The 19,383-nt window shown below is 40.5% G+C and overlaps 1 protein-coding gene across 7 annotated transcripts in view; it reads left to right on the forward strand.

The window, feature by feature from the left end:
* Positions 1–1,964: 1,964 nt before the first annotated feature.
* SSBP2 (single stranded DNA binding protein 2) overlaps positions 1,965–19,383 on the forward strand; it is a 336,738-nt gene continuing 319,319 nt past the window's right edge. For 5 of the 7 annotated variants that reach the window (XM_033179240.1, XM_033179242.1, XM_033179238.1 and 2 more), the window contains exon 1: positions 1,965–2,238. In XM_033179240.1, coding sequence (XP_033035131.1) covers positions 2,177–2,238 — 62 coding nt within the window. In that variant the 5' untranslated portion in view covers positions 1,965–2,176. The remainder of the gene's footprint in view (positions 2,239–19,383) is intronic. The other 2 variants (XM_033179236.1, XM_033179243.1) reach the window with 1 other exon arrangement.

A 19,383-nucleotide genomic window follows, 5' to 3' on the forward strand; every position in this document is an offset into this window, starting at 1 on the left:
GTTGAGTCTGTAAACTGTGGCAACCTTATACACATTAGAGCATTTTGAGAAAAAGTTCATTAAGAGAGGCTGACTGGCTCAGTTTCGTTTCAATCACCCAATCATTGCAGGTCACTAGAAACAAAAAGGAGAGTATGAATGCCATATCCCAACCACCCAATCACTGTAGGTCATTAGAAACAGGAGAATTCTTAAGTTAGAAATGGCAAATTACATCTCTTGGAAATTAATCTACTTAAGCCAATGTATTTTTTCCCCCCACTTCCCCCCCTCATTTCCTTTATTGGCTTAATTTTTGTCCTTTTAATAAAAGTGCTTTTTATATCTTTTTTTTTTAACGATAATGTTTGTCCTCTACTACTTTTAATCTTTTGCTATCACATTCTATGGTTACTTCATTTAATCCTGTATCTTCTAGTCTTCTCATCTTTTTATACCTCACTTTCCCCATGTTTTTTTCCTTTTCCTTAACAACAGTATAGAAACTCCGTCCTCTTCATTTTCCCGTCTTTATGTTTGTTTTTCAACCCCGTTTTTGATTCTCGACCTCTCATTTTTGCTAACTGCCCTTCCTTAATCTTGTGTTGATGTTTTATTCCTATAACTTCTGTCAATGCTCACACCCATTTCTTTCCTTTCCATCTATCTCTATATCTCCATATGCATTTTATGATCCTACTACTAAATGCTTAAAGCTGTATGTGTGTGGAATAGAACTGCACTTTCCTCCACGCGAATCCTATTTCCCTCTCCTCCCATAGCTACTTCTTGTCTATTCATCCTTTCCAGATGTCGCCCTGTCCCACCCCCATCTGTCCCCTTCTTCCCCGTGTGAAGCCCATCTTCTTTCTAACCCCATTTGCACCCGTCTGATTTTACAAACATTTCAACAAGATAAAGGATGCAGAGTTCTACTAGGAACCAGGTTGTGTGTGTTTCTGAAACTTTTGCGCGTTTACTGAAATGGGATTAGGGATTTGGATACAGAAACATTCTCGGGCAGCCTTTCAGCCCTGGCACAGCTTTGTACACCTTGGGGCGCGCTGGGGCCTATTCTAACGGGCAAGGACAGGGAAGTCTTTCAAGACCTTTTCTGGCCTTTTCCACTCCAGGGATCAGGATGAATAGGCATCACCGACCCAAACTGTTAAACCAGGCCGGGTGGGGAAGCCTGGGGCCCTCTTCTGCGGCAGATCTGGCGGGGTGTCCAGGGCGCCGCGGGGCTCCGTGCAAGGAGGGGTTGGGGCAGGGGCCGCTGCGGCCGCAGGAGTCACCGGGCCTCTTCGGGAGGTCCGCTCACCTCTTACAGAGGAGGCAGACCCCAGGCCGGGTGCTCCCCTGAGGCGTAGGGTGCGGCCCCGGGCGCCGCCACCGCAGCGGCGCCGAGGGCCGGAGGTGCAGTCCTTCCCCAGGAGAGAAGGCGAGTCGCTACCGGCCGCTCAGTCAGAAGGTCGAGGGAATAGCGCGGGTGTCCCTCGCCAGCCGGCCCTCTGGGAACAAGGCGAGGGCGACAACCCGGGGGTAGGGCTGAGGACGGCAGAAATCAATCGTGGGTACCGGCGCGGGGTCACGCATAGGAGAGAAGCGGGAGAGGGGCTGATGGGGGCCCAGGGCGGCTGGGGCCGTGGCTCTGTCTGTGGACTCGGCGGGCGCCCCGAAGTCTGGGGCGGCCACAGCTCCAGCTCCGCCGGCTCCGGCTGGAGACTCCAGGCCGCAGTTTCTCCTCCTCCCGGCGCCTTCTCTCCAGTGAGGAGCCGAGCGCGGGCGGCGCGGGGGGAGGGGTGGCGGCGGAGAGAACAGCCAGTTGTTTAAAATCCTTCTAGAGCAGTTTCTAATTCCCCCCTTGCGCCCGGGTTCGGAGGGGGGAGGGGGGAAGGAGAGCGGGTGGAGGGAGGAGAGCGGAGAGGGAAGGAGGGAGGGAGGGAGTCGGGGAGGGAGGGAAGGAGGGAGGAGACTGCCGCTGAGGCTGTAGCCGCCACCGCGCGCTTCGGCAGGCCGGAGGGAGGGGGAGGCCTGTCAGTCTCGCGCGTTGCCTGGGCGAAGAGGGCGGAGCTTTGGCGTGGGGCGGCCAATAGTGGGGGTGGCTGCGTGGGTCGCCATGGGGACGGGGCTGTTCCCGGGGAGGCTGTGATGGGTTGACAGGTGCGTGACAGTGGGAGCTGCTCTCGGCACAAGCATGTACGGCAAAGGCAAGAGTAACAGCAGCGCCGTCCCGTCCGACAGCCAGGCCCGGGAGAAGTAAGTGTCTCCGCTTCTCACCCACCTCCGCCTTCACACGCGCGCACACTCACGCACGCACTCGCACACTCTGGGAGACACAGACACTCTCCGCCCGGGGAGCGCCGGGGGTGGGCTGGCAGGGGGAGGGGTGCCGCGATGGGGGCGTGTGGTGCGGGGAGCCGCGCTTTCCCTGGAGGTGCGGGCGTGGGGCGGGCGGCCGCAGGGGGCTGTCGGCGGGAGGGAGCGGGTGTGTTGAGGGGCGGCGGTGGTGCTGGTGGCGAGGATGGAAACTTGTTTGGGTGATTGAGGGAAATAACCCGCGGGTTCACCTTCCAAAGTAACTTTAGAGGTGGGGTCCGGGGCTCCGGGGACCCGGGGAGCCGCCGGGGGTGGCGGGAGGGGCAGCTCCGTGTAGGAAGGCGCGCGGTGGGAATGTGGGTGTTTGGCGGGCCGGCCAGGGTCGGGGCCGGGTTCGGGGAGGGCCGCGCGGGGAGCGCGGCGACGGGGGCCTGGGCGCTGGGGCTCAGGGCCGCGAGCGCGGGGCGAGGCGAGGGCGGCGGTGCCGGGCGCGCGGCGGGCGGAAGCCGGGCGTGGAGCGGCCGAGCGGGGCCCCGCGGGGCGCGGAGACGCGCGCGGGGCGCGGAGGGCGTGGGCTGGGTGGGCGTCCGGGCTTTCCTGGGCAGCTACGGACGCTGCGCCCGCAGTCCCTCGCGCGGCGCGGAGCTGGGGCGGGGGCGGGTGGGCGCCGGAGACGCCGCAGAAGTTTGGGAGTCGGAGAGGGACCGAGTTCCCGGGGAGCTAAAGTGTGCTGACTAGGAGCCGGATCCACTGGAGGAGGCTGGCGTTTCTGCCTCTCGCAGCGGACCCAACTCCGCGGCAGCGGCTGGCGAACTTTTTGTGAGGCTGGCAGCCCCCGAGCGGTGGGAGGGGCGGCCCCGGTAGGGCGGTGGTCGGGGGCGCACGAAGGGGAGTTGTGGGAGCCGCCGGGGGCGTCCGAGGAGGGCAGCTGTGGCGGGGAGGGGCAGTGGTCCGAAAAGGGGTTTGTGGGAGGGGAGAAGCGTTCAGGTGGGAAGGAGCCGCTTGGTTACAGTTGTGGGGAGATACAGGTGTTAACTTCGGTGGGAGCCCAAGAGGCGGCTGGCGAGAACAGAGCCCCTCCCGGCCCGGGATACCACTGTCACGGCACACTGCAAAGCAGAGCGGTTTGCTGCTATTCTTGTGCACTTGTAACGGTGATTTGGTTGTTACTAAAAATGAGAACGAATAGTGACTGTGACCACTGAGGAAGAACCCTCCTCCTTTTTATTTTTTTAAATTTTTTAAAACTGTGCAACAGATCAGTGATTCCCAGTAAGCACTTAAACTCTGAGGGTCAGGGTTATGCTTGTCATTGAACGCACCCGTCTTTCTGAGGGGGTTCAGACCAGAGAAAAAGTCTGAGAGCATCTCTGAAAGGTACTTTGGTTACCTTGCGCACGGAAATAGCTGCGTGAATAAAAACCGAATGCACAGGCGACTGAGTTTCCCTCCTTGCTTTAGGCAGTCAGTCTCCCCCTGAAAGTTTCGTGTGCCCTAGGGATGGGAACATTTCCTAATCTTTGTATTGGCAGCAACACACTCAATTCCCATAGGATTTAGAGGTATCAGGCCTTGATGTAGCAAAGCAAAACAAAACAAATTTAGAGAGGCTGGTTTGTTTTTTTTCCAAGAGATATTTTCTGAGCTGCATTCAGGATTTTGTTGCTGTGACAAGGAATGTATAAAAGACATAGAGTTATAGCCTGGTTAAGAAACGGCAGTTAACTAGAATTGAAGTTTTGAAATGCCGTCTCATTTGTGTGCATTAATCATTTTGTTATAATGTGCCTGATAAAAACATCTGAAGGAGGATGTTTTAATGGTTACAGAATATTTGAATTTCACATTAGTCAGAGTGAAGGAATGGAAATGTATTGAGGCATAATCTTATTTTGGGGGTGACTGAATTTGAGAATCAAAGTAATTTTAGATTTTAGGTGAACTCCCAAGAAGGGGTGAACTTTAGCTGAATCCCACTCAGTATCCTGATGACTGTTTATTATTATTTTTTTATTTTTAGTTTTTTTTAGTTTCTCAGATAATAACAAGGAAGTTGGAACTTGTATAACTGTGGTCCTTTCTAACTCTGATTCTGTGATTTCCCATCAGGAAAACAAGTAATTGCCACTTTGCTGTCAAATCTACCAAACTGAACACCAAGTAAGATCTACTCTTGTGAGCAGATGAGGGTTCTGCTAGATGGTGCTATTTGATTTAAATATGTTTCTTCCATTCATTTCAGTTGGCAGCAGGAATTCTTGACTGGTTTGCCTTGTGAACTAAATATAGGTGAAGAGGCCGCTTTTGGAGAATTGACAATGACTGTTCTGGGTTAATTGTCGATGCATTAATTTCTAGGTGAATGTTGTTTGAATCTAAGACAAACACCGACGTAGGTTCTGTCTTATAGAATAAACTTAATTTCATTTTGGTGGGAGAGTTGATCTAATCTCTTGGTTTTTCTCTTTATGTTTACTTGGACTTTAATGGCACTATTCTACAACAGTGTACTAACATCTGAAGGTAGGAATCTTGAAGTCATTAAAATGGATGTCACCAGATTTTTGTTCTTAATTTTTAAGGTAACAGATTTTAAAAGGTGAAGAATTCACCTTTAGTAAGCAAATTAGAACTGTTCTTATCTTGAAAATCACAGAAATAATTTGTTTCTGTAACAAATATGCATTTTAACAAAAACATTCTGCAAAAGGAGTCATTATTATAAATAATGGCATGCTTAGGAAATAAGCACATTGGTTTTGTAATCTATCAAGCAATGTGTTTTCTAACATGAGTTCACAGTGAATAGTTGACAAGTGCTTACCTGTATTAGATCTTTGTTTTGTCTTTCATTAGGAAGTCACTATATGAAATACTTGAAGTGAGTTCTTGGTTTGACATAATTCCTATAATTTCAGTATACAGTTCTGAACATAAAAATGACCAGGGTAAGATGAGTTACTTACTCTGTCATTTTAAGAAAAGCAGATCAAGTCTTAATTATAGAGGGAGTGATTTAAAACCCTTGGAGGGAGGTGGGATGTAGAAATTGTAATTCTGCTCTTGTTAGGTCATTTCTTCCTTTAGCAGGCTTTATAACACTAATCGCAGTTGTAATTAAGTAACTGTGGTTGGCTGTTAATGTCTTACTTTCCATAAAATATAAGTTTCTTGAGGGTAGGAGATTATGTAATGCTGTTCCCTAAATCTGTAGCATCCTACCCTAGTTCAGGAAGACAATCTGGTACACTGAAAAATGTATCTTTCAGCTTCAACCACAGGTTCTAAAGTTAGAGAAATTTCTTATCTGAGGTATCTTGAAGATTAAGGTGCCTTCTAATATCAAAAGCATCAGTAATTGTTACTGAAGATGTTAGACTCAAAGGAATTTTTTCAATGACCTCCAAAATAAAGACTTGTAAGTTTGAGTTTCACATTCTCTAGCTTAGTTGTATTTCAGAAATACCCCTAAACAACAACACAACAAAAATAACTATTATATATTTGCCATCCTGTGTGCCAGTCACTATGTTCAGTGTTTTATGTATATTTTTTTTCTGATTCTCCCAACAAATCTACAAGACAGGTGCTTTTTTTTTTCTCCATTAAAGAAATATGAAAACTAAGGCCCTAAATGGTTAAAGAACTCACCAAGGGATACCATGCTAGAAAATAGGAAAGCTGGGTTTCTAACACAGATTTCTCTAACTTTAGAACCTGTGGTTGAAGCTGAAAGATACATTTTTCAGTGTACCAGATTGTCTTCCTGAACTAGGGTAGGATGCTACAGATTTAGGGAACAGCATTACATAATCAGATGTAACAGACTTTAAAGATTTGATCAAATATGCAATCTTAACCACTGGTGCACCCTGATGCTTTGCAGATATGTGTATGGTGTGGGAGAAGGCACAGAAATTTTAGGAGTGAAAGTTGGAAGCCTAACATAATGAGGAAAACTTGTTTCTTCAGATCCCTCCCCCCAGGAATTTGGTTTGATTACTTGTTTTAAAGTTAAACATAATAGTTGTGAATAATTCCTATATGAAATGTTGCTAAACTTAAAGCCACACAGTATGCCACACTGCAGAAAGAGTAACTGGTACCTGCAAATGGATGAGTAGTGATATTAATTTTTTATTAAACTAATTTGATTCTTTATGTAATAGCACGGAAAGATGAATCTGCTAGAAAGCAAAGTTGGACATAGAAGATACACATAGTATGTGTCGACTTTTATTTAGTAAACTAGCCAGAAACTACAAGAATCAAACTATCTAATCTTGAGCTCTGAAAAGTAACTTCGGCTTTTAAATTTTCAATCTTAGTTGAATATACCAAGAAGCAAATACCATATGCTTATTTCAAAGTAATTATAGTGTAATGAACATTTAAATGCCATGTCATATAAAAGAGTTTATAGGGATTAATATCTGCCAGCATCACCTTGTTCTCCCCTTCTACCATTAAAGTAATTAAAGCATTCCCCCATCATTAAGGTACCCCCTACAAAGAAAAATGACAAACCTTTCTTCCTTTCAGAAGGAATAAGGCGAGAAAAGTAATAGAGATCTTTTCAGAAACTTATTTGACAGCAACTGGCTCAATTCAGGATTTCCAAAACTAATGAAGGAGTATCTTATGGAAATGAAATTTTGTATAAAATATTAAATTGCCCCTCCCCCTTTCAGTCTCCAGGATGTTCCCCCAAAATACAAGTTGTTTAACTTGTATCCAAAATGTCATGTTAGCTTTTGATTGATCTTTCTCTGTTATTTTAGAAGTATCAAAAAACCCCCTATTTTTAAGGAATGTATCTAAAGAAAGAATCTGTGTAAGATGTTCAGAGTTAAGTTTTAGTATTGTTTATCCAGAGATTAATTATGATTCTTAGAAGTAGTAGTAATATTGTAATTTTTTTTCAGAGCTGTGAAAGAAAAAAGTTGAAAGTTTTTAGTTTCATCCTTTCAAAGCCAGTTTGCCACATAAAACTAATTTAGGATGCAGACAAAATCACTACACTTTAGTTGTTCTGCAGTAATAGACCAAATATGCCTTTCATCTTTAATCACTACTAGAATTATTTTGTTTTAAAATTAGAGCATACTCTGTGGGGCAGGGGCTGGAATACCCAGGTTGCAGTTTATTAATGTTTATTAATATTTCACCTCAGTAGTTGAGACTTAAAAGAGAAATTTGGGGGAAAAACAATTCAAATTTAGAATCTTCTTTCTTCCATAGAAATCGCAACCATTGCATTAATCCTGGGACATAGGATTAGGACAAAAGTACTGAGTTTGAAAGACATGGAATTACTGGGAATATGTAATTTAAAAATAGGAATTCAAAATTATTTTGGAACACATGAGGTTATTCTCTATTATTGTGTGTATGTTATTGCTTTGCCATTGGTGTGGGAATTACAGATTATATATTTGCATGCTAGTGACGTGAGCCTCTGTAAACGTATGCTAAAATATTAATATTATTAAGAACTTACTGTTTCTGAAAGGGTGGACTTAAAATAGTGTTGGAGCAATAGAATAAGATTCATTTGTTAATATCTGGAGCATTTGGAATATAAGTAATATTCTGATTTTAAATGTTATCAAACTTTGTGTGTATTTTACAAATGTAACATGTATTCATGCAAGGTTTTGTTAACGTAAGTATATAACCTAGCATAACTTGGACTGTGAGAGTTACTTGACTATTAGATTAAAACCCTATACATACTACAAAAGGTGATCTGAAGGGTGGTCCACCAAGATTAATGTCTTGCCTGTTTTCAGTAGTTAGAGAAATAGCAGAGGCTCTTCTTTTACAAACTGTATTTTATTCCTTGTGTGAGAACATTAAAAAACACGTGGAAATACGGACTACCCAGGGAAGAATAGAGTTTTTCCAGATAACTTTAACATTTTTCATTGGTCATAATTGGTAAACGCTAATTTTTGTCATATAGGTTAATAGTTAGGAATTTTTGAAAAGTGGAAGTATTAATGTTTTTCTAATAATTATAGGACCAAAAATTCATCTGAACTCAAATCAGCCTGGGCAGTCTCAATGCAGTGGAGTAATTAATATTTATTGTTTTGTTCATTTTTTAAAGACAAACTTCAGTCGGTGTCACTTCTTTAGAAATGACAAAACTACTCTCATCTTTTCCTTTAAGAATGTTAATTACATTTCATGTATGACCCTAAACAGCTTTCAGACAATAATGAGCCATTGTTAACGTTTTAAATCACAGTTCAGCTAGAGTGAGCATAAACGAATGACCTGGCAATCTCCTATTTTTGATCTTCTCTGTTAATTTTGCTTCATGGCTATAATGTCAAACAAGTAGTTCAGCACAGAAAAAAAATTGTAGAGGCTAAACTATAGCCCTTTGTTTTTTTTTCTAGTTTTAAATATTTTTGTAATTGTAGGTGTTAAAGAGTATGGTTGTAATTACAAATATAGCTTTAATTTTTAATTAGTTTTGAATCTACAGCATATTAAAATACTGATGAAATATTTGTAAAGGCAAGAATAATAGATGAAAATATATGTGGCTCTGGCCGGGCGCGGTGGCTCAAGCCTGTAATCCCAGCACTTTGGGAGGCCGAGACGGGCGGATCACGAGGTCAGGAGATCAAGACCATCCTGGCTAACACGGTGAAACCCCGTCTCTACTAAAAATACAAAAAACTAGCCGGGCGAGGTGGCGGGCCCCTGTAGTCCCAGCTACTCCGGAGGCTGAGGCAGGAGAATGGCGTGAACCCGGGAGGCGGAGTTTGCAGTGAGCTGAGACCCGGCCACTGCACTCCAGCCTGGGCGACAGAGCAAGACTCCGTCTCAAAAAAAAAAAAAAAAAAAAAGAAAATATATGTGGCTCTGTCCATGTAAGTTGGGAGAGGAATTGATGCCAGAAAAAGGCTCTTACCTGAAATTAATATGATTTATTTTAGTGATCTGATATTTGCCTGATTCTCCTTTTATTTATCTATTTTAGATGAGAAAAAACCAAGAGCTGCTTTATTAATGGAAGAAATCTAAGTAAATATCTATTAAAAATGATCTCAGTTTAAATAGGATTAAAGTGAGCATTTTCTGTAAAATAACAAAGTCCTAAGTAGTATATAGTTTGTGGAGTTTTATCATAGAAAATTATTGCTTAATAGTAACATTAACAGCAGTGCTATCATTTGAGTATCTTGTTTGTTTGGCACTTGTCTGCATTATCTCGTTTAATCCCCTCAAATCCAGTAGGCTGTAGGTACTGTTTTCTCATAATGTTGTAGAAGAAACAGAGGCTTGAATTTATTAGGCTTTTGGCTTCAGGTATCAAAACAGGAGACAGAAAACAGCTTAATTAATCAGGTTTAAAAGTAAATCTCACATAACAGGATGTCTAGAAGTGGTAGTGTAAGAGTTGATTCATTGAGTCAAGAACATCAGGGTTCAGGATCGGGTTCTCTGCCATCCTCTTGGTCTCCCTCTCAAGAATGTAGCAGGCTGCCTCAGGTTCCCAGCATCACTCCCTTACACACTCAAGTGTAAAGGCAGGAGGAAGGACAGGGTTTTTCTTTCTTTGTGTCTTATCAATCAGGGAGGAAAACTTTCTATTGAAGTTGCTTAGGAGACATCTTCTTATTCCTTATTAGAGAGAACTACAAAATTTCTTCCCCTAAACAAATTATGCTAGATGTAATGGGATTACCATAATTGGCTCACGTGAACTACCTAAACAAAACTTGGGATCTTTAGCAAGGAAGATGTATTTTGAGGATATAGGGAGAATAAAAGGAATCTCTGCTTTCATGAGACTTTCAGGTTTGAAGGAGAAATATATAATAATAAGCAAATAAATGTACTAGGCAACTTCAAATAGTCATATATACTATAATAAAATAGTGTGATGTAGTGTAGAGAATGATTGGGAGGCTATGTTAGATTGGGTACTCAGGGGAAGGTTCTTGGAGGAGAGGACATTTAAGCGGAGAACTAAGTAATTTTGAAAGAACCAGCCATAGAAAGACCAGGTTACAGTATATCAGGCATGTCTAAACTAGTGAGGAAACTTCTCAGCATCAAAATAATTGCTCAAGGATATGTTAAATGTGAGTGAAAATTGGGATGAAGAAGCTATACTTCCCTTGTTTTGTTTTGAAAATGGAGGAATTGGGTGTTGGATTCAGTTTATCTGATCTTCCTAGATAATAGGGTTGATGTCTTTTATCTTTCAAACCCTAAGGATAAACTTGTTCTAAAGGACAGTGGGGCTTTTATAATAATGATGATAGAAATAACTAAGATTTATTGAACACTTACAGCCTACTGAGTTAACAGAGGTTGGTACAATTGGCATTATTTTTCCTAAACCTTCTAGATTGGATTGGATACCCTCATAGCAGACTCTTTTATTTCTTTTTTACATTTATTATAAATAACGAATTATTTGTATTATTATTATTTTTTTGAGACAGAGTTTTGCTCTTTTGCCCAGGCTGGAGTGAAGTGACACAATCCTGGCTCACTGCAACTTCCACCCACCCCTTGGGTTCAAGCGATTCTCCTACCTCAGCCTCCCTAGTAGCTGGGATTACACGCATGCAACACCACACTTGGCTAATTTTTGTATTTTTAGTAGAGAGGGAGTTTCACCATGTTGGCCAGGCTGGGCTCGAACTTCTGACCTGAGATGATCTGCCTGCTTCGGCCTGCCAAAGTGCTAGGATTACAGGCATGAGCCACCAAGCCTGGCCATTTGTGTGATGTTTAATGCCTCATCTTCCAGTTAGATTGGAAACTCCAGGAGGGCAGAGACCATGGTGTCTTCTTTACCATCATATTCCCACTGCTTAGCACAGTGGTTGCAAGGTTTTGTGATTATGTATTTGTGGAATAAATGAGTTAAGGATGTAATGAATTGGAAATGTGTCACAATAGTCTATCACCATATCTAGCTCATTTTCTCCCCAATACGCCTAGTATTTGGTGTAAAAATTAATGTATTTTCTAAAAAACATTTTTCTATAATATGGACATTTAGTATTCTTTCTGTGAATTTCAGGACTATGGAAGATTATATTATGAAATGTGTGTATATTTTTAATGTGAATTTTTGACAATTTTTTTCATTTTCTTTGTGTTAAATTTAATATAAATGAAATTGTACTTTATAATTTTCAAAATATTTTAATGTATAGTACTTTGTTTTACTTAAGTCACACTATAATCGTATGAGCTAGGTGGTATTTCCATTGACTAGTAATATTTATAAATGGAGATTGACTTATGCAGCTAGGGTAATACAGATAATATGTGGCAGACCTGAGCCATATTTAGAGTTTTTTGGTTCCAAGGTCAGTATTTCTTTCATTATGCTACAGCTGCCTCTTTTATGATGAGAGATTCATATATATTTAAGAAGGTTTAAGTGTGGATTTGATTCAACAGAGAACCATAGATTAGATGATAGTTAAAAGTTTATGTCAGTACTTTCATTAAACAAAAAATATTGTTACAGTGTGTTAAACACAATCTGTAAAATTACTTACCTCCAGAAGTGCCACATCATGACTAAACGCTGATTTTTGTTTGAAATCCTTATGCTTTTGTTACTTAAGTGGGTAGGTACGGGACTTAGGATAGTTTTGGGTTTTGAATTTGTTAAGACAGGCTAATTTTTATCAGTGAACTCTTCTTTATTCCTTTGCCATTTAGCTTCAATTTGGAGTGCTGGATTAGGGGTAGAGAAAGGTAAGGTTTTTTTTGCTTTTATACCTCTCTCTAACAAGGGAGGAAAAGTCTTTCAGTATGAATTGTTGAGAGAATATTCTTTTTCTTTTTTAATGTGGTAAAATATATATAACCTAAAATTTACCATTTTAACCATTTTTAGGTGTACAGTTCGGTGGCGTTAAGTGCATTCACATTATGGTACAGCTATCACCATTCTCCATCTCTAGAACTTTTTCATGTTTCCGGACTGAAACTCTGCACCCATTAAACAATCACTCCCCACTCTAGCCTTCTCTGTGCCCTTGACAACTACCATTCTATTTTCTGTCTCCAAGAATTTGACTAGTCAAGTTATCTCATATAAGTGGGATCATACAGTATTTGTCTTTTTGTGGCTGGCTGCTTTTGATAGCTTAATCCCCATAGCAGCTTCGTAGATATAATCCCCATTTTACATATGGAGAAATTGAGTCTCAGAGGTTGTATATTTTGTCCAGGGCCACAGAGTAAATTGTATAGCCTGGATTCAAACTCAGGTTTCTGACTGCACTGTCCATTTTAACTATTTTGACTCAGTATGTTTCATCGCTTAACATGGGGGAGAAATTGTAATGGAAGTTGTGGAAGGTGGCCTGAAGGTGCTATGGGATTCCTGAAAAAAGGCATTGAATCTAGCCTAGGGCTGTGAGACTGTCAGGAAATATTTCTAAGAGGATGTTTATTGAGAGGCTAGCATTAGTCAACTTGGAAGATGGGGCAAGTAAAAGGTATTTTAGCCAGAGAGAGAAGCATGTACAGCAACACGAAGGCATTTAAAGGTATGATGGGAGGGGAATGTACCTATTCACCATTTTTAGTTGGGGTGGGAGGCAATAGAGGTTAAGAAGTTAAGGGAAGATTAGAAGTATTTTGTATCTGCTAGAAAGGGGGAGAGAATTATAGGTACCAAAAGTGCCCCACAGATAGCTACAGATTCTTTGGCTGGTATCTGAGATTTAACAGCATGAATGTAGGTGCTCACCAGAGAGGAAGATGCCAGTTAGGAACTCAGGTTATAATTTCAGATAGAGCTGTTTCAACTAGAGGCAGAGTAATCCGGCATAAGTTACTTTATTTTATTTTATTTTATTTTATTTATTTATTTTTTGAGGCGGAGTCTCGCTCTGTCACCCAAGCTGGAGTGCAGTGGCCGGATCTCAGCTCACTGCAAGCTCCCTCTCCGGGGTTCATGCCATTCTCCTGCCTCCGCCTCCCGAGTAGCTGGGACTACAGGCGCCCGCCACCTCGCCCGGCTAGTTTTTTGTACTTTTTAGTAGAGACGGGGTTTCACCGTGTTAGCCAGGATGATCTCGATCTCCTGACCTTGTGATCCGCCCGCCTCAGCCTCCCAAAGTGCTGGGATTACAGGCTTGAGCCACCGCGCCCGGCCATAAGTTACTTTAAACTTTGGAGTCAGGAATATGTGATATCTAGGAAAAAAGGATCCTATAATTATGAGTCTCTTTTGTTGTCTCTTCCAAGCAGCATATGGCCTGTTGGACTTTCTTTGTTTTGTTTTTGGACAAGGGCACCTGGGAAACTCCATGTGATACAGGAGCAGTAGTGCAATCATACAGGTTCTGTTACCTAGTCATTTCTGTAATACTGGCTATTAGAAAAAATAGAAATAATTTCTTTGTTTTATTTTTTTCATATCATTATATGCTATTTGTCATTTATAATTGGATTAAAATTATTTGATGATTATACATTATCAGTATATTTAAGTGATAGCTATCCTGGGAAGCTATTAAGGTGTTTCAGTACATTTTTTTTTTTTTTTTTTTTTTTTACCCTGGATTAAACTTAGTGACTGATACTGTTATTCCTTCACTTAGCAATATTGTAATGGAAAAACTTGAGTGATTTTCTTGCTATCAGATATATTACACATCCATATACACACATATGTGTATGTGTGTATATCTTGATAGTAGTTTTCAGGTAGGTGTTCATCTTGGGAATGACTTAGTAATTAATTTTGAATTCAGATTTTACTGAGTCAGTTATGTAAGTAAGTGAGTTGGACTTATGAATTCAGTGCCAGAAAGATTAGGGTATAGGCAAGTTTTTACTGAATTATTAAAGGTTGTTGATGCTTTTCTATAAGATAGGAGTATAATCGACAAGAGTAATCATTGACAAGATAACATAGAAAGTACTGGCAAAAATGCTGCTGGCTGACAAAATGCTGTTGGGTTTGTATTAGGTCCCCAGCAGAATAGCAGAATGGCTCCCTTGAAGGGTTAATTGTATAGAATCATATAGAATTGTATAGAATAATAATTGTATAGAATAGCCTAAGAAAATAGAGCTTCTTAAAAGGCTGGATTTTGCCAAAATAGCATTTAAAATGTTTTTAAAACTTGTTAACTATTTTATACTGTAAATGTATGTATATATTTTATGAGATGGGAATCATATTTATTCTGCTATCTCCCCACTCCGTTATTCATTAAAAAAATGTTAACCGTCTGTTATATGTCAGCCTCTGTTGAGCCTTCCTGAGTTAGATCTTAATAACCTGGCAATCTGCCCATCAGGAACTCCCCATTCAGAGGGGCCTCACTATCAGCCACTACCACACTGGGTAGCAAGCACTATAATGGGTATGCTGAAGGTGCTATGGGATTCCTGAAAAAAGGCATTGAATCTAGCCTAGGGCTGTGAGACTGTCAGGAAATATTTCTAAGAGGATGTTTATTGAGAGGCTAGCATTAGTCAGCTTGGAAGATGGGGCAAGTAAAGGGTATTCTAGCCAGAGAGAGAAGCATGTACAGCAACATGAAGGCATTAAAAGGTATGATATAGTTGGTGAACTGCAATAAAGCTTGTAGGGATAAATCTGGCAGATTGAATACGAGCTATTTCAAGAACAGCCTTAAATGACAACTTGACCTGGGAGATAAACAAATTTTTGTTTTTGTTTTTGTTTTTTGGAGACGGCGTCTCACTCTGTCACCAGGCTGGAGTGCAATAGTGTGATCTCGGTTCACCGAAACCTCCACCTCCCGGGTTCAAGCAATTGTCCTGCTTCAGTCTCCCAAGTAGCTCCCAAATATGTAGTCTCCCAAGTAGACTACAGGCATGCGCCACCATGCCGGGCTAATTTTTATATTTTTAGTAGAGACGGGGTTTCACCATGTTGGCCAGGCTGGTCTTGAACTCCAGACCTCAAGTCATCTACCCACCTCAGCCACCCAAATTGCTGGGATTACAGACGTGAACCACCGTGCCCACCCCGAGATAAGCAATTTTAAGCAGAAAAGTTACACTGTCTGAGGTACATTTTAGAAGAATTGTTTTGGAAATCATGTGGAGCATGGAGTAAAAGGGGAGATAGATCCATTAGGAAACTATTGCTGTAACAATACAAATGCTTATAGTGTCATCATTTTTCTACACCAATACAGTGGACATTTCAGAATGTAGAATAGATCAGACCTAGTGGCCTAAGTGTGAAAATCAGCATTTTTAAAGACGGCTGCAATTGTTGGTAGAAGTTTTAGTCATAGACTTTGGGATACAGGAGGAGGACCAGGTAATTTTAAATGTGTAAGGAGGAAGATGATGAGTTTAGTTTGAGATGCCATTAAGACCTAGCAATGGAGAAGTTTGGGAGGAACTTGGGTATGTAGCTTTTGAGTTCATGGAAGAAGTCTAGGCTGGAGATAAAGAATTGAGAAAGGGTAAGTGTAAGGAAACTAAGGCTTTAATAGGGTAAGTAATTTAGCCAAAGCACACATGTTAAAGCTGGAATCTGAACTCAAGGTTTAGTTTTTTATTTCTCTCTTTAAAAAAAAAAAAAAACCTGATTGAAATCTGACATTCATACAGAAAAGTGCATATATCCTAAACGTGTAAATTTGATGAGTTTTCACAAACTGAACACACCAGTGTAACCAAGTACCCACATCAAGAAAAAGAACATTACCAGCACTCTGGAAGCTTCATATGTGCTACCCACCTTGCTTGATTTTTAACAGCAAAGATCAGTTTTGCTTGTTTTGGCTACTTATGTATGGCCTATTTGTTTTTGCATCTTATACCATTTGAAGGCACAAAATGGGGATAAAGCCATTCTTCATGGGAATGTGTAGGGAGAAAGTGTGAGGAAATTAGAGATGGAAGTTCGGGGAATATTTAAGGTATAGGTGGAATAAGAGTTTGAAATTGGGATAGAAAAGAACAGAGACATATGAGGGAAACGATAAAGGACTGGCATCAACAGAAATCAAGAAAAGGGAGTATTGAGAATGGAAGGGTGAGTTACCATGCCAGATTTGTAGAATGAACAAGAAGGTTAAACAGGGCTGAGTTTTGTTTTGTTTTGTTTTGTTTTGAGATGGAGTCTTACTCTGTCGCCCAGGCTGGAGTGCAGTGGAGTGATCTCAGCTCACTGCAAGCTCAGCCTCCTGGATTCATGCCATTCTTCTGCCTCAGCCTCTCGAGTAGCTGGACCTATAGTTGCCCACCACCACGCCCAGCTAATTTTTGTGTGTGTGTATTTTGTATTTTTAGTAGAGATGGGTTTCACCGTGTTAGCGCCATGATGGTCTCAATCTCCTGACCTCATGATCCGCCTGCCTCGTCCTCCCAAAGTGCTGGGATTACAGGTGTGAGCCACCACACCCTGCCAAACAGGGCTGAGTTTTTAAGAAACCATCTGTGACCTCAGGGAGGACAGTTTCAGTGGAGTGAACTCAAGTTAGCATACAGTGTTTTGGGAAATTGATATAAGATGAGGTGGTGGAGATGTCAAATGTGGACAGCCTTCACTGGAGAAAGGAAGCACAGAGAGAAGACTTAACCGGAAGGGGACATACTTTTTTTTTTTTTTTTTTAACTTGGAGAATTTTGCAAGGAGGGGCAATAGTTGAGGGAATGTTTTTTGGTTTTATTGTGTTGTAAAGAGGTTTTGTGAACTCCAAAGTATTTTAAACCACTTTTATTATCATTAAAGGATGACAATAATGGGATGCTACAGGGGACATGGAAAGGAAAGCCAATAGGTAAAGTGGTTTTTAGCTTTAGTTAGATGGGTGTTGAAAGTGACTGAGTATATGAATTTTTAAAAAGTGATTTTTGGGATGGATTACACTTGCTACCTTTTGTCAACTGATTTTTAAAAAGTTTCTGAATTGTAGGAGATTAGAATTAAAGGGATCATTTCAAAGCGATGACTAGAAAATAACTGTGGTACAATGAAGAAAACTAAATTAATAGCTGCCCACCCTCGCTATCAATCAGGCTATTAGCCTGTAAAGCAAAAATTTGATGGGAAATTATTTTTTAACTCTCCCTTGGTTAGCCAACTCTAACTTTTCTTTAGAATTGTATCTCTAAATTTCCTTTCTACTTTTTAAATTGGTAGAAGAGACAAATGAGAATACCTGAATAAAGCCCATATTTACAGAGCACAAATTGAGTTCATTTGATTAGCTTACTAGCACTCTTTAAAATACCTTTTATTATTTGAGTAATAAATATTCCAAGAAGAAAAATTTAGAGATACAGATAAGCAAAAATGAAGAAAATAAAAATAACCATACACCCTTCTAGACTTTTTAATATCCATACATGCATATACAGATTTTGATATTATTTAATAAGAAAAAAATCAAAGCCACTTGACCAAAAAGCACCCTTTTAAATACCAGGAGAAAAGGCAACAAAAGATAACATTTGTGAGCATGTATCGATTTCCAAGTTCCAATAAATACCTCCCTCAAAAACAAGTTTTTCAAAAAAGTTTAAATTCACTTACTGTTCATTTATTCATTAACTACTTTTTTCAGCATCCTGCTCTGTGCCAGGCACTGTATAAGGCAGTGGGCAAGGTAAACCCTGCCAGAAAAGCAAACAGGGCTTTTGGCATAGGGCCAATTTTGTGCTTGGAAGAAGTCCAGAAGTGAGAGAGATGGTGATGGTTTCTAGAAGCAAAGTATTCAGTAGTGCTGTAGTGTGTGTGTGTGTGCGCGCGCGTGCGTGTGTGTGTTTCAGGGTAGTAGGATGTTTTTGGAAAAGAGGTAGAGGCTACAGAAATAAGCAATGACTAATTCTTGAAAGCCAGCCTAAGAATTCTGAACTCATCCTGAGGCCAGTGGGGCCCACTCTAAGATTGGGAAGCAACTTGATCAGAGTTTGTTTTCTACCAACCTGAGAACAAGAAACAAGTAATCTGAAATACTCATTTCATTTTACCCAGGTGTAACAAAACACAGATGGATTGATAAATTCCTTTTGTCATTTTTAAGAAGATAAGCTTAACCTCAGAGGAAAGCAAATGTACATATAGAGGTGATATAAAGTATGGTTTATTATCGGTGTTCTATTTTATGATAAAATTAATATTTTTCTCTGTCAATAGGGAGGTTTATAAAATGTGAATTATCATTTGTAAAGCATGAATTCTTTATTAAAATTATCTTATTATTTAAAAATATACAATCAGTCCTTTCTATCTATAGGTTCTACATCTGAGGATTCAATCAACAGTGGATCAAAAATATTCGAAAATCAAAAATGGATGGTTTCATGTTCACTGATCAGTGTAGACTTTTCTTCTTGTCATTAGTCTCTAAACAATACAGTATAAGAACTGTTTACGTAGCATTTATATTGTATTAGGTGTTATAAGTAATCTAGAGATGATTTAAAGTATAGGGAAGGATGTACATAGTTTATATGCAAATACTGCACCATTTTATAGAAGGGACTTGAGCATCCATTGATTTTGGTGTCTGCAGTGGGTAGGGGGTGGCCCTGGAACAAACCCCCTGTGGATATGGAAGGATGACTGTATTTAAATTTAAAATTTAAGTAATTAAAACAAAGTTCTATGTAATATATTACTAATAGTATATTTGACTTTTACACAAATCTCGTGATTGTCTTATCAGAGCTTTGAAATGCAACTGATAGTATTTAGGGCTATTTATTTTTTGTTGTAGTTATCAAAGATACAATAAATTAGGTTTATCTCTATGTATTTAATATAATTTGCAACATCCAGCATGAGAGGAATTAAGTACAGTTTACAGCCATTGCTGTTCTAAGCAAAATTCTTAAGTGCTTTGATCATTAATTTAGCATGCTTATATTCATTTAAAATCGGCAATGAGGAGCATATGCAGGTCAACTTGATTTTTCTCTTGGTCACTGGAATAAAGTGACATTATTTGAAAAATCTTCAATAAAGGTAATGATCTTGGTATTAATTGTAAATTAGCTAGTTATTGGTAGGAGAGACAATGATTGCACTGGCTTCCATTATCCTTTGCTAGTTGATTATCTATATGGTGTGTACTGGGATTT

This window comes from Trachypithecus francoisi, unplaced genomic scaffold (assembly GCF_009764315.1).
Source record: "Trachypithecus francoisi isolate TF-2019V2 unplaced genomic scaffold, Tfra_2.0 Lachesis_group2, whole genome shotgun sequence".
In the NCBI taxonomy this organism is placed as follows: domain Eukaryota; kingdom Metazoa; phylum Chordata; class Mammalia; order Primates; family Cercopithecidae; genus Trachypithecus; species Trachypithecus francoisi.